The 15,244-nt window shown below is 25.6% G+C and overlaps 3 protein-coding genes across 3 annotated transcripts; 1 reads left to right on the top strand and 2 right to left on the bottom strand.

Annotated features, from left to right (window-relative positions):
- Positions 1-730: 730 nt before the first annotated feature.
- On the bottom strand, positions 731-1,265 carry OCT59_000232 (uncharacterized protein; the record flags this gene model as incomplete). Its single annotated transcript, XM_066138690.1, has 2 exons — positions 731-980; positions 1,210-1,265. 2 exons carry the CDS (start codon positions 1,263-1,265, stop codon positions 731-733), a joined length of 306 nt encoding a protein of 101 aa, XP_065988163.1.
- Positions 1,266-7,911: 6,646 nt separating this feature from the next.
- Positions 7,912-9,835, top strand: OCT59_000231 (uncharacterized protein; the record flags this gene model as incomplete). The annotated part of the gene is made up of 1 exon (XM_025325924.2): positions 7,912-9,835. One exon carries the CDS (start codon positions 7,912-7,914, stop codon positions 9,724-9,726), a length of 1,815 nt encoding a protein of 604 aa, XP_025178762.1. The 3' UTR covers positions 9,727-9,835.
- Positions 9,793-14,793, bottom strand: OCT59_000230 (uncharacterized protein; the record flags this gene model as incomplete). The annotated part of the gene is made up of 23 exons (XM_066138689.1): positions 9,793-9,954; positions 10,025-10,275; positions 10,348-10,539; positions 10,637-10,765; positions 10,887-10,973; positions 11,053-11,415; positions 11,491-11,724; positions 11,800-11,928; positions 12,006-12,089; positions 12,154-12,263; positions 12,359-12,448; positions 12,522-12,628; positions 12,707-12,855; positions 12,951-13,070; positions 13,145-13,249; positions 13,316-13,463; positions 13,547-13,605; positions 13,680-13,853; positions 13,925-14,014; positions 14,087-14,206; positions 14,287-14,405; positions 14,472-14,514; positions 14,611-14,793. 23 exons carry the CDS (start codon positions 14,791-14,793, stop codon positions 9,888-9,890), a joined length of 3,153 nt encoding a protein of 1,050 aa, XP_065988162.1. The 3' UTR covers positions 9,793-9,887.
- Positions 14,794-15,244: the final 451 nt, after the last annotated feature.

The following is a 15,244-nucleotide window of genomic DNA, read 5'->3' as shown; positions in this document are numbered from 1 at the left end:
ATTGTGGTATATTAGGCTATTTATAGTTTATGAAAGAATAACAAGAATTCTATGGAAATTTTATGTAGATAATGTTTCTATGTAGAAAATTCTCCGGAATAATAGCTTGTGACATTAAACCAATCCTTCTTGGCTTATTGTAGTGCATTCGGATAAATCATCCGAATTTCGGAAAAAATTATCCCGCTATCCGGGACAAAATGCTTAGTGCGGACCAGAATTTATTGATTTGGCCGAATTAAGAACACATTTATGTGACACTAAGACCAGATTTATAATGCAGGCCAGAATTATTACTGACATATACAAGCCAAGAGTGCGTCTAAAAAAATAATCTTTTCTCTAAAAAAAAAACGTTGGAATAGTATAGCGGCAAAGCCTAAACCTGGAAAAATGTTTTATTTATTTAAATTTTGCCAATTATAGCCAAAGCATGAAAATATGTTATAAGTTATAACCAAATAAATTTTACACATGATAGAATAATAAGAAAATTGTTTTCCGGCTCATTATTGTTTCGTGTACATCAAAACAATCCTAACATCACCGGAAAAAATGGTGCAGGGTTACATATGACTTTGGACACAGATTTCTGGTAAAGTCGAAATTTTATAATAAAATTTTTAATATAAAAGAATTCAAAGTAAATAACAAAACAGCAATTTTTTTTTTGATTTATTACATTAAATATCTATCTTGTAAAAATTACTTTTTAGACTTTTTATAAATACTATTCACGATCAATAAGTTCATCTCGAATTTTCAATGTATTTGTTACCGTGAATCTCAATCCCAATTCATTATTTTTAGCATCTTTGACTAACAATTTTTCTTGCCATTGAGAATATTCAATGATTACTGGCCTAACAGCTTGATTCCTTTTAGTATTTGCTTCTGTATGTACTTCATCTGCTTTATCTATTGCTATTGTATCTATTTCTCTTGATACTGAATAAAGGTAGCAATGATATATACTTCTGCTGTTGAGATAGTTTGTTGTCAATTTGATAATGTACTGTTTAAATTTTCAAAATTTGAAAATTTATATTAAAAATTTTTAATTTCAGTTTTAATGTTAATTAAGCTTTTCTTGAAACAAAAACATCTCTTTTTCGCAAATATTTTAATAATATTTACAAAAATTAACATGTGTGCGTTTTCATACTTGTTAAATGATTTTTATTAGTCACCCAAGTCTTGTTTACTTACTAAAGTGTTAAAATTAATATAATAATATTATAAAATTTATTAAAAAACGCGTTCATTGTAAATAAAATAAATAACAATTTTTCACACTTAGGTTCTTTAAAAAATATTAAACTTCCTTTTTACTTTTTAAAAATCTATTAAATAATAAAAAAAAAAGTTCGTGGGAGAAATAATCTTTTTGTGAAGGTTCATTATTAAGTCCTTCCAATCCCTGTAAAAAAGTCGATCCGTTTTTATACTCCGTTTTTTCCGTAAAAGGCGGAATTTATCAAATTATTTACATTTTCCGTGAATGGATCCGTGAAAGACTCGTTTTTACGGAGTTTTTACAGAAATAACGGATAAAATTTTTTATAGGCCAAACTTTCTATATTTAAGCTGTTAAATTCCAATAATGGTTCTGCAGTAATAATGTTATAATTTCAAAGTATTATATAACTCATTTGATCCGCTTGTTTGTTGTCCTTCTTCATTGATTTATCTTTTACTATTTCCACTTGGTTTACGAGACTTAGGTGTCTTTTGAGTTTATAACTAAGATTAAGAGTTGATCTTACATGTGACTCTTCATGCTGTTCAATATTTGTTGAATTTATATGGAAAGATACTGTATTTTCAGGAAAGTTATAATTTGATATTCCGATTTATCTTTTCGCAAACTAGATTGCGTATAAGATATCTGATATATGTGTGCGTATATTTATATTACCGTTGAACTATCCTTTTTGATCGAAACTAGAGAATAAACGATTTAATAACATTAAAAACATTAATGGCTATTATGAAAACTTTCGAATATCAAAAAATCATGTTTACCTCCTGGTTCAGAATCAATATTATCAATATTCTAGGATATTGTCATCAATTGATTTGTTTTCATTAGAATATATCTTATTACGGTAAGTGAACTTAAAGTAGCGACTGGATCCGTTATCCGTTTGAATTTTCAGTGAAATTATAATTTAAAGTTACAAATAAGTGTTTTAAATGTTCTTTGCGGAATTGATGTTTTAGCCATAAAATTTATTTCGATTTTATATATAGCAATAGATTCGCTATACACAAATTACACTTTGGATATCCGTTATCCGGATATCCGTCAAATATTAAATTCTAAATCAATTACTACAACATTACGAAATTAAAATTTTAAAACTTTGTCATCATATATGATCATTAGCACAATGACTACCTACTAAACCATTTAATCTGTGGGTCACTAGGACTATAAATCTGAACGATCTTCAAAATTAAACAACGGATCAACCTCTAACTTAGAGTGCCTAATTTTATTAAAGGATTAATTGAAATAAATGTATAATGTACTAACTTCATTTTAATAGATGCTAAACACATTACGGATGGTGTCTGCTTCTTTGAGCCGCAAAGATTACTTTGCGTATTGCTAATTTCATTAAAGGATTAATTTGATAAGCCTGTTGTTTATCCTTACAAACGAAAAACGCAAGATAGTCATCTATAGATGTTCGTTGTGAATTTGCATATAAACTTTAATTGACCTAAGGCGTTGAGTATAAATAAAAAATTTATAATGATGATACCATAAAATAAACAATAATGAGAAATATCTTACTTTGAAGTACAGTATTTTCGAATTGTGTGCTTTTTGATTTAACCAGTTAATAAGCGCGCGACTTTGCTTGGAATTTAATCAGGATAATAAAAAGTCGAAATAAATAGTTCATTTCCGCATTATTCGGAATAATTTCGGGATTTTGTGAAGCAACAAGTTTTCGACATAGGGGCAAATTAGAATTCAAATGGCTTTTAACGTGTTTTGCGGTAGATTGAAACAATTCGATCATATAATAAAGATTTTTAAGTTTAATATGAGAAAATTAAATATAATAATTACTTTTGTTGGCCATTAGTACTATTGCATACATTTAAAGCTGGACCATAAACAATTCTAAAACCGTATGATGTATTTGAATATATTACATTCTCACCAACTCTTTGAACTGTCTCTATTATTTTATAAGAGGAAATATAATGTCTTTAAATAGACAAGATTAAACAATTTCTATCTAAAAAGCAAAATCATTACCAGCTGTGGAATCAAATATAATAATTTGTCTGAATTTGTTTTCTAATATTTAACTTTTCTATTAATACCAAGTAAAGGGATGTACTCCATTCATATTATAGCCCAACTGATCTAATAAGAAATCACCAAGTAAAATATAAAGAATCCAAAATTACACTTTAGAATTCATGATAACACTTATAACATTGATATTGTTGTTATATTTTAAACAAAAGCGAAGTAAGAACAAACTTGTTGGTTTCTAAATCGCTTGTGGAACTTATAAATTGTGTTAAGACAACTACAAGACAGTCGCGACGGACTTTCTTGTTTTTTAATTAAGAAAAAGTTTTAAACCAATCCATTTAAATTAAATTTATATTATCTTCATATAACCCTGTAAAAAAAATTCTGGGGAAAACTCCGATAAGTGATCATTTTTCTAGTTTTAATTCCGAAGAAACTCAGACACGTGATCATTTTTCTGAAAAATTTTTATAGGATAATGCTTACGTGTTAAAATCTTTTTCCTAAAGAGCTATTAAATATCATCCTATTTCAATGCAATAATATAAAAAATTAGTCCTTTTTAACTCAAACAGGAAGAAGCAAATAACAATGATTTATAACTGATATTTTGAAATATCCTACAAACAGCATAATAGTTGAGAAAGTCATATTATCTGTTATCGCAGTGCAAAAATTTTATTGATAATCAAGCTTTAATGTTAACGTGCTTTAATAAAAAAAAAATTTTATAGATCGTGACTTCAAAAACATTTTTTTATTCTATTTATTTATGTAAAACCGAACGACCAATGCGGAGTCAATTAACTTCAAATATCGAAAACCGAAGTGGAAATTGTACGAGACGAAAACAAGCGCAGTATATTTAAAGGAAACAAGTGACAGTTTATTTGCGCAAAGAATTTATATGTAATGCGGAAACAAATGATGATTGACGCAGATAAATTCGAATTCACTCAGATGGACGCCATTGACAAAATCAAGAAGAAAGTAAAGAAAATGTGAATTAGTCCACTGAAACGGGATAGTCCAGTTACATTTAAGAGATTCGAACAATTCAATCCTCAACGGGTTTTACCTAATGCATGGGAATTACTAACTAACAATTTGTATTTCACCTATTCCGGTGCGACAAGAAAATTTAAACCAGTTTTGAAGGCCAAGGAGTAAAGGGACTTGTAGCATTATTAGCGATTATATGTAAAACACGTTCAGTGTTCCGTTCTTTTAGTGGAATAGGTAGCCCAGTTGTCCTTTTTCAGTACTTCAAATTTCGCATCCTTTAAGATCTCTTTTAGTAAAATTTCTCTGTATCATGTGCAACGCTTTGCGAAGGACCTATTTTAGCGTGGAAAAAGAAAGTGATATCAGACAAAATCGATATTTTACACTGAAACCCTTACCAGTGGTAGGTAACAGTCGTACGATTATGATGAATCCGAGAAAGTATTTAGTAAGTTTTACAATTTTATGCCTTCAAGATTTTTTTCGATATCAATTTAAAAAGGATGCTTTGTTAACAAGTGTGTCTTTTCATTTACTTCGTCAAGGATTTCAACTTTCCATAGAATTAAATTTTTTGCGTCAATATCTATAGCTTTGTGAGTTTTTCGAGTGGATCATAAACTGTATTGTTAGTAGTAATTTGTATCGGAAAAGCCTTTCAGCGTTCTCTCCTAAATTGAGACAATTCATCATGATAATTAGTATTAAATTGTGAGAAACACTGTCTGTATATTTTTTTTAAAGAACCGACGTTAATTTTGTTAAGATCAGATGTTGAAAATTGTGAATTTGATGAAAAAAATGATAAGATCCGACGTTGAAAAAAGAAAAAGTTGAATGTTTTTTTTGAAATTGAAAAAAGAAAAACTGAGTTTTTCGAAAGTGCAGATGCGGTATATATATTGTAAGTCAATGTAAGATGTTTATAACTTTAAGTCATACATACGTTATCAAAAAATAAATACTCATAAGTTCACGGTTATCTCATATTACTATGTATTAGCACAATAATAAAATTATTGGATAGTAACGGGAGTTTAGTTATAAAAATTGCAATAACGGTCCCGTCAAACCGATAATATTATACGTGCTATTAGACTATTATAGTTTAATCATCCAATAATATATAATAACAAAATCATTGAAATCGGTTTCGTAAATAATTAAAATAATTAGCAAGTAGAATTAAGTACTTAATTATTGAAACAAAAAAATCGAAGAATTATCCTTTTTAATTGATAATGCTCCAGTACAGGACCCCGAGCAATACTGAAATAGGTAACAAGAAATAAACGCGTAGAATAGGCCAAAATAACCATGAAAATCTTTCCTTTTTTAGATAATTTTCGATAATGTTGGTCAGAATTTTATTACTTATTTTAATATCTGACCGACATTATAATAATTCCGGCCCTGAAAAAATGCGTAGAGCTAATATATAGTAAATTTTTGCTAATTTTTTATGACTTATTTATATATTGCTCGGGGTCTTGCCAGTACACATTATTTTAGACGAAATATATCAAATATATGAAAAAAAAATCTATTTGTATTGGATCAAGTCAAACTTAGGATAATTAACAATAAAAAAGAATTTTCGTACGATATAATAAAGAAACCTTAATTTATGAGAGCTTAATTATAACATGTTCAAATTCCGGGTCGGTTGCACTTTTCAGTCCTTGTTTTGATTTTCCTGAATTTTTGCGTAACACACACGACCTTTTGACTTTGTTTTTTCGGTTGAAACATGTTTCACCAATAGATTAGTTTAGTTTTACCGAAATATGCAACCGGCCGGAATTTGAACAGGACTAATGTCACACAATAATATCATTATTGCACAATTATTAACAAATGATAGAAGATGATTGGTAAGGATTTGGCCACGTATAATTTATTCTTTTCGGAATTTTATATAACGACAATCAAGATGGATTTCCCCTGCGTCATTTCGCTTGAATCCATGATTTTCCCGCCGAGATTTAAAGTATTGTATGTAATAGGTTAAATTTAATCATCTGACAAAAATAATACGGTTAAGTTTTTTTCCAGAATTTTTAATTAAGTCAAAAAACGCAAGTCCAGATTTTCAGATAATCATGATATGATTCAATATAAGGATCTTAACGATAATTTAGAAAAACAATTATGTATATTTTGATTATATTTGTCAAAATAATTTTTTTTTTCGATGGTACTAAGTAAAATATGTTGACTAATCTAATTTATTACCTAGTGTAACGCTGCATAAGCAAAATTATGACGCGAAAATTATACTTCTAATGACGTAATAAAATAATTGCAATAACGTTGAAAGAGATTAATATGGTATATTATGGTTTTAACAAGCGTTTAATTGCATGTTATAAAACCATTATAAAGAATCGAATTTTAATTTCATACATTGTCATACATATTATATTGTGTTATATAAAAGATTGTACAAGGTCCACATGTATGACAATGTATGAAATGTTGATTTTTAGGGGGTGTTCAGTAAAATTATGTAACAAACATAAAGAAATAAATATAACATAAAATAATTAAAATGTTTTATATATATATATATATATTATGATTTATATATAGTAACGCGATTTGAGAAATTGAATGGAAAAAGAGAGTTCTGATACACTTAGTTTTATAGTTTATATAAATCTAAAAAATTTGAACATGTAAAACATATAAAATAATTTATTAAACGATATGAAATTTCTTAAAAGAATTAGGTGTTATGTATTTTTTAAAAAATTTATAAAGATTACATTTTTTTTTATTTTTTTTTTTGTATTAATAGTTAAGAATTATTTATTTAAATTATGAAACTTTTCGATCGTAAAAGTTTCATACAATCACGCAATATTATAAATTTTATAAATTTCATGATTTCATTCATTTTTTCCACATGTATCATAAATTCATTTATTATTGAATTTCTTGACGAATCTGATTAATACAATGAAATGTAAACATTTGATATGCAGAAACGGTCCAGATAAGTCGGTCCCTTTTTTTGACATTTCTGGATATTATCCGGACTCATAAAGACAAATTTGGTAATGTTTTCCGTACATCAATTCTATTTTTTATTTTATAGGGATTAAAAATACTTTATTTGTTTCAGATTTTATGTCATTTTTTCCTCATATGCGATTTGGTGTAATAAATAAATATAAAGACATGCATAAAATATTAACTTTAATTCGTAACCTTACCCCTTTGATATTATATTATATAATAATACATATTTTTGATATAATTATTTATAACCAAGAATATTTTTATTGATTGATGCATCCGGATCCACGCCAAATAGAAGTGTAAGGTAGATCCGAGTAACGTAACAGACTTATCACTTGCGTACGTCTACATACAGCCCTACAGATAAAAAAAAAAAGAAAAAAAAGAAAAAAAAAATATATGTAAATTATACGACAATGGGACTTTAAATGATCGACTTCAAATGTAAATTGTACAAATTGTGCAACAGATTACCCGCTTCAGATTTAAAAATAAAATTAAAATTCTAACTTACTTTTACTTATCTTTTCCCTATTCTTCTTTTTTTTCCTCTTTTTTTTTTAATTTCCTTTTTTTATCTTTTTCTTTCCCTTTAAACTATGGCATATTCAAAAATATCATTGGGAGATTTGCCTGAATTAGCAAATGAAATTATACATTATTTTCAAAATGATTTTTCAATGTTACATTCATGCGTTTTAGTTAATAGATTATGGTGTCGTATTGCAATCCCATTATTATGGGAAGACCCATTTTCAATTCCTACAAAAAATTATAATTTTATTGGAATTTGTTTACGTAATTTGAACGATTATGATAAAACAAAATTAAACGAATATGGAATAAATAATAATTTATTTCAATCAAATACATTATTTAATTATTCTAGTTTTATTAAATGTTTAAATACATCTAAAATTAGTTATTCTATTGATAAGTGGATTTTAACTTGTCAAAATTCTACTTCTAATGAACAAAATTCGAATTTTATTATTCAACAACAACAAAATAATTTTGGTCAATGTATTTTACCTCCTATTAAGAATTTATCATTAAATTCTAATTCACAATCTTTACCTTCTTTATCAACTTTGAATTTACCAGGTTTTAATTCACGTTTTAAAATTAATGAAAAAAAAATTATTGATAATATTGAATTAAGAATGGAAATTATAAATTTTATTTATAAATCATTATTTAAAATTTTTATTCAAAATAATGTAAATTTAAATACTTTTGAAATTATATTAATAAGATTAAAAGATCATAATTATTTTAATGATATTTATGAAATAATTTCACAAAATCCTTTTTTTATTCGTGATATTAAAAATTTAAAATTTTCTTTTAAATTTAGAAATATTAAATTAACAAATATTTACCTCTTTTTAAAATTTTTATATACAAATTGTATTTCAATTACAAATATTAATTTTCAATTTAAAAAGAGTGAAGATTCAATAATTGATACTATATCATCTCATATAATTAATTCAAGACAAAATCTTAAAAAAATTTTATTAGATTTTGATTCTTTACCTTTATATAATTCTTTATTATCTACTTTAAGATTATCAATTAATTGTTCAAATACTTTAAATACTATTACTTTTTATCATATTGATTTTAAAAATATTTTAATCTTTAAAGAAATTTTTGAAAGATTAAATGTTTTAGAATCAATTCATATTATTGATTGTCATTCTTTAAATTTTGATTTTATTGAAAATATTGTTAATATTAACAAACCTATTAAATTAAGATCTTTATTTATTAATGAAATGTTACAAATTAAATGTTTTCAATTATTATTTCAAAAATCTGGTGATTATTTAGAAAATATTGGTTTTGGTAATCATTCTTTAAAAAAATCTTTAATTGAATTAATTATAAAATATTGTACAAAAATTAAATTTTTTGAATTACCTGGTTTTGATTATAATAATTTTCAAAATATTTATTTAATTTTAGATTTAATTAGAAATTTTGGTCAAAATCTTAATTATCTTACTATTGGTTATGATCCTATTAGTTCTATTGTATTACAAAATTTGGGTCAAATTCTTCCTTTTAGATTAGAATATTTAAAATTATCTTTTATAATTAATAATTTAAATGATTTTGAATCATTTTTATTAAATTCTCAAAATACTTTTATTAATAAATTAGTTATTAGAAATGAAATACAAATAGGTGGTCATGATATTTTACCTTATATTAAAAAATATATTATGGAAAAGAGAAGAATTAGATATTTAGCTTTTAAGATTACTTTTTTAAATGGAAATTTTAAAGATTTATCTTCTTTAATAGATGAGGTTAAACTTTTTAAATTATATGGTATTAAGGTTTATAATTATGATGTTTTAAATCTTCAAATTTATGATTATATTAAAGATGTTTATTTAGATTAAAAAAAATATTATTTAAAAAAAAAATTATAAAATAGAATTTAAGAAAATTTGTATTAATTATATATTATGATGAAATTTTGTATTTTTATTTCATAATTAACATTTATTTAATAAAAAAAAAAATTTTTTTTTTTCTATAAACAATACGACAATTACTAATATCACTTTATCAAATCAATGTTCTTTTGTAACACATTTCTTTGTTCAATTAAGGATTCATATTTTTTCCTAAATATATTTATAAATTAGAGCATGCGTTATCAAAAATAATTTATAAAATAATTCTTCAAATACATACCTATCTTTCTCTTTAGCAATTTTAGGAGCTTTTATTTCATATTCGGGATTTTCTGTCTTATTCTTTAATGAATCCAATTCTATATTAACTTTATCCAATTTTTTATTCAAATTTTTAAATTGTTCATCTTTATCTGTATTATTTTTTTTTTGTAAAGACGATTGAATTTCATATATAGATGATATTGGTACGTATACTTTAAGATTCGATGATATGAAACTAACTGTAAAGTTACTTAATAAATTTTCATCCTAAAAATAAAAAAGTATTTTAAATAAATTATCTAATTAAAATAATTAACTTGTAAAGATTAAAAAATTTACCTGCGAATCAATAATCTTAATTTCAGAGGCTTGAATAAATTTTTGTATATCATTAAAATATTTTTTAATCGGACCTTGATTACTTATCAATTCTTGATCATTGGTCCATATCGTAAAAGGTAAAGGGTGTCCTAATGGTATGTTATTTCTTTGTCTTAGAGAACGTGAAGCACGGATAACACCTAAAACGGTCTAAATATATAAAAATAATGAGAAGGTATTGAGTCCGTTGAGTCCGGTTCCTTAAAATCTATAAAACCTATAAAAAATAAAAATATTTTTGATTTACCTGCATAGCGTCTTCAACTTTATTATCTTTCCATGTATTAAAATCTTTTATTTTAGGATATTCAGCCAACATAATCGATTCTGGTAAAGATTTATTTTCTGACTGATTCACTAGACTTTGCCATAATTCCTAATAAAAATAACGGAATTTAATTAAAGATTATGCATTAATCGGAATCAATAGGTAATTATTCGTTAGATTTCCACTCTTTTTTTTTAAAAAAAAAAATGATAAATAAATAATGCCATACCTCAGTAATAAATGGCATAAAAGGGTGAAGTAATCTTAAAGAAGTATCCAAACATATTTCCAAAACCTTTAACGCAGCTTTTTGTGCCTAATAAAATAAATAAAATATAAGAAAATATTCGTAATTATTAATCGTCAATTATATAAGCACGTAAACAACTACTTACTTTTACATCGATATTTCCCTGATTTCCGTATAAGACTGGTTTAATAAATTCCAAATAAACACCACACAAATCTCCGATAATAAAATTTCTAAGTATATCAGTTACTTCATGTAACTCTAATTTTTGAAATCCATTTTGAGAGCATATTACTGTATTAGCTAATTTGGATAATATATATTTATCAACTAATGATAAATGTTCGGTAAATCCGCATAGTGAAGAATCTGATATTGTTTTGTATATTGATATAGTATGATTTAATGAATCGAATCTTTCATGTGCAAATTTAAATAAATTCCATATTTTGTTGCAAAAGTTTCCTGATGATACAACGTTCGTTATATCTAAATTAATTTGACGTGTCTATTCCAAAAAAAAAAGTGTTAATTTACGAAATTTTTTGTAATAAATTAACCATCTAATTTTTGTCTAATTTACCTGTTGTGTATAGAATATTAGACTAAATCTTAAAGAATCAGTTCCACATGCTTTGATACCTTCAGGAAATTCTTTTTCTAACAATTCAACGCTTTCATTTATTTCATTTTTTGGAAGATTACTATTGTATAATCCTTGTTGCATTTCTTTTAACGTTACACCCTCAATTACATGTATCGGATCTATAACATTCCCAAGTGATTTTGACATTTTACGTCCTTTTGAATCCCGAACCTAATAATTTACAAAAAAGAACATTGATAAATTTTTTTAAAAAATTAATTATATAATTTTAAAAAAAATATTTACCATCGCATGTAATAAAATATTTTTAAAAGGTGGTTTTCCAGAAAAATACGTACACAACATTGTCATTCTAGATATCCAGAAAAACAAAATATCAAATCCTGACTCAACCATATCTGTGGGATAATTTATCTATTAAAAGTGAATTGTTATTCTTAAATTATTGATTTATTCTAAAAATAATCCGCTATAATAAACGAAGTACATACGGGAATTTCATTACTTCCATTCCAGTGTAAAGCGGATAAAGGTAATAGAGCTGATGAAAACCAAGTATCTAATACGTCATCATCCTAAAATAAAGTTGTTACTTGTTAAAAATAAATTTTTAGAAAATAAAATAACAATTATCCTTACCTGTTTCAAAGCATAATTAGTCTGTAATGAGATATTATTTTGTTTAAAGTATTCTTTGACAAGCTGATCAGCCTCATTAGTTGAAGCAGCAGCAAACCACAAACCATCACCTAAATAAATAATGAAATAATAATTTATTTATTAATTTATTTAAGTATTTTTTTTTAAAAAAAAATTAATATAATTAATATTTATAATAACTTACTGGTTGGTTGACCTTCGTATGATAAATGATATACAGGAATAGGATGACCCCACCATAATTGTCTTGATATACACCAATCCTGTATATTCCCTATGTTATAAAAATTTTGAATCATAGTTAATAACGTTAAAAAAGTACGTCTACATCATGTTTTAATACACACATAGCCATCTATTCCATTCTTCGGTATGGTAATTTGGTTTGATTACGATCTTTTCACTTTCAACATCACGTAAAGCTCTCTGAGCCATGTCTTTACATTTTAAATACCTGAAAAAACACATTATATATATATATATATTAGACAATCATGAATGAATTTTAAATTTCAAATATTCATGACTTTACCACTGAGGTTGTAATAAAGGTTCAATCACATCTCCGGATCGAGAACATATTGCGATCCTCATTTCATGCTTCGTATCTTTTCCACGATAAAATCCCAAAAATTGCAATACGTCAATGATGATTTTGCGTACATCGAATCTATCCTTATTCTGTTTAATCCAAAAGGAATTTAAATTTTATGAGATTAATACAGTAATTCTCTTTTAAAATAATAAAAGCAACTAATGACTCCCTCTCGACTTACAATCAAATCGGTTATCCCACAGTTATCATTTAATGTCCCATTCTTATTAAATATATTTATAATAGGCAACTTATTCCTACGAGCACAAGCATAATCATTCGTATCATGTGCAGGCGTTACCTAGTGCAAATATATTATAATAATGAATCTTATAATTTAAAAAGCCATATTTATACATATATTCATTCGTTTACCTTTACAACACCCGTTCCAAATTCCATATCAACAAGTTCAGGATCACACACAATTGGAATTCTTTTATTAAGCAGAGGATGCATAACATATTTTCCATGTAAACTCTATAATATTTATAAGAAATTTAGCAATATAACTTGAATTGCGTTTAATTTTTTTTTAATTCATACCTTGTAACGAAGGTCATCAGGATGTATAGCAACAGCAGTATCTCCTAAAATTGTTTCAATCCTCGTCGTGGCCACAACTAATTCTTTCACATTAGACATACTATCAGCTAAAGGATACGCGAATCTATGAAGAACACCGAACTCAACTCTTAAATAAAAAAATGTTATAAAAATAATTAATCATTATTTGCCACAAAATAGTGTAGGAAAAAATTTGAATCTTCTAATTACTCCTCTTCTCTTCCAGGTAATTTCAAAAAAGTCTGTTCGGAAATAGATTTGTAATCTACCTTTGCGAAATCATGGTTAAAATATTTGAATACAATATAAACTTACTAATAATAATAAAAAAAGTTTATCTTACTTCGATATCGGAAATAACAGTTCCTAAAGCACAACACCAATTTACTAATCGAGTATCCCGATAAATCATTCCATCATTATACAATTTAATGAACGCATTCGTTACTGCTTTTGAGCGTGGAGCATCCATTGTAAAAAATAAATTATTCCAATCCAATGAAGAACCCAAACGTCTCTTAAATAATATAAACAACGTTAATTTAATGAATAAAATAATATAAAAAAAAGGATAAATCTGTTAATCACCAATTGCTTAATTATCTTGTCACCATGAAGTTCACGCCAATTCCAAACTTCCTTGACAAAATTCTCTCTTCCAAGATCATGTCGAGTAATCTATCAGGTAAAATTTTTATTGTTTAAATTTTTCTTTTATCACAAATATTAATAAATATCATTCAATACTACATTTCTTTCATTGAAAAGTTTTTTTTCGATAACCGATTGCATTCCAATACCAGCATGATCTGTTCCAGGTATCCAAGACACATTATATCCAGACATTCGATACCATCTACTTAAAGCATCCTATCAAAAATATTATTTTAATTCCAACATTTTATAAATAACCGATAGATCAATATTAGATTATTTATTCTTTTTCTTACTTGTATACTAAATGTCAACGCATGTCCTATGTGTAAAGATCCTGTAACGTTTGGAGGTGGTGAAAGCATAATAAAATTTTTTTGATCCTCATAATCCAAATTCGTTGATCCAAAGAATCCTTAATTAAATAATAAATAAATAAAAATTTGATAATTATATGATTTAATTGTTTAATTGAGCATACCTTTATGATCCCACCAATCATACCATCCCTGTTCAACTATGGCCTTTACAAAAATTGAAAAGGTTTAATAATATTATTATTAAAAATTTTTTAATTATGTATTTAGTTATTTTTTTTTTTTTATCTTAATTAATCTTACTGGATCATAACTTCTTCCTAATTTTTTTGACGGTTTTTGTACATTATTTTGTAATATTTTTGATTTTATTTCATAATTTTCTGATAAATTTGTAAATTTTTGATGAAATTTATGAAAAAAAAAATTATTATTCCTTTTAAAGCTATAATTTTTTCTTATATTAAAAAAAAGACTCGAAAACATATTTCCAAGAAAAAAAATGGAGGAAAAGTATTGAAAATCTTTTATAGGCCGAGTGATGTAACAATTATCAGTTTGGATGATTCTGTGTAACGCAGTTCTATTATTAGCTTAACATAGCATGCACGGTTTAATGCAGATACACGGGATGTTACACATAACACATGATAGTTACACGATATCAATGCCGAAGATGTTGTTATAGCGAGATAACGTAATGCTTACTAAAATACACATTATATAATTTGAATTTATAATTTCTTGTTTTTACGATTATTAACAAATAACTAATCGTTAAAATAATTATTTACTTTTTTAGTAACTAACGTGGCAATATGATAATCATACAGTATTTATTAATGCAAATAACTGAATTCCCTATAAAAAAGAAAATTCGGAATTTGTCCTGAAAAGTATGGAAAATGTCCGGAAATTTTCCGTGCGTCCGGAAAAC

Source organism: Rhizophagus irregularis, chromosome 1, assembly GCF_026210795.1.
Source record: "Rhizophagus irregularis chromosome 1, complete sequence".
Lineage (NCBI taxonomy): Eukaryota > Fungi > Glomeromycota > Glomeromycetes > Glomerales > Glomeraceae > Rhizophagus > Rhizophagus irregularis.
This window is presented reverse-complemented; position numbering and strand designations above follow the sequence as displayed.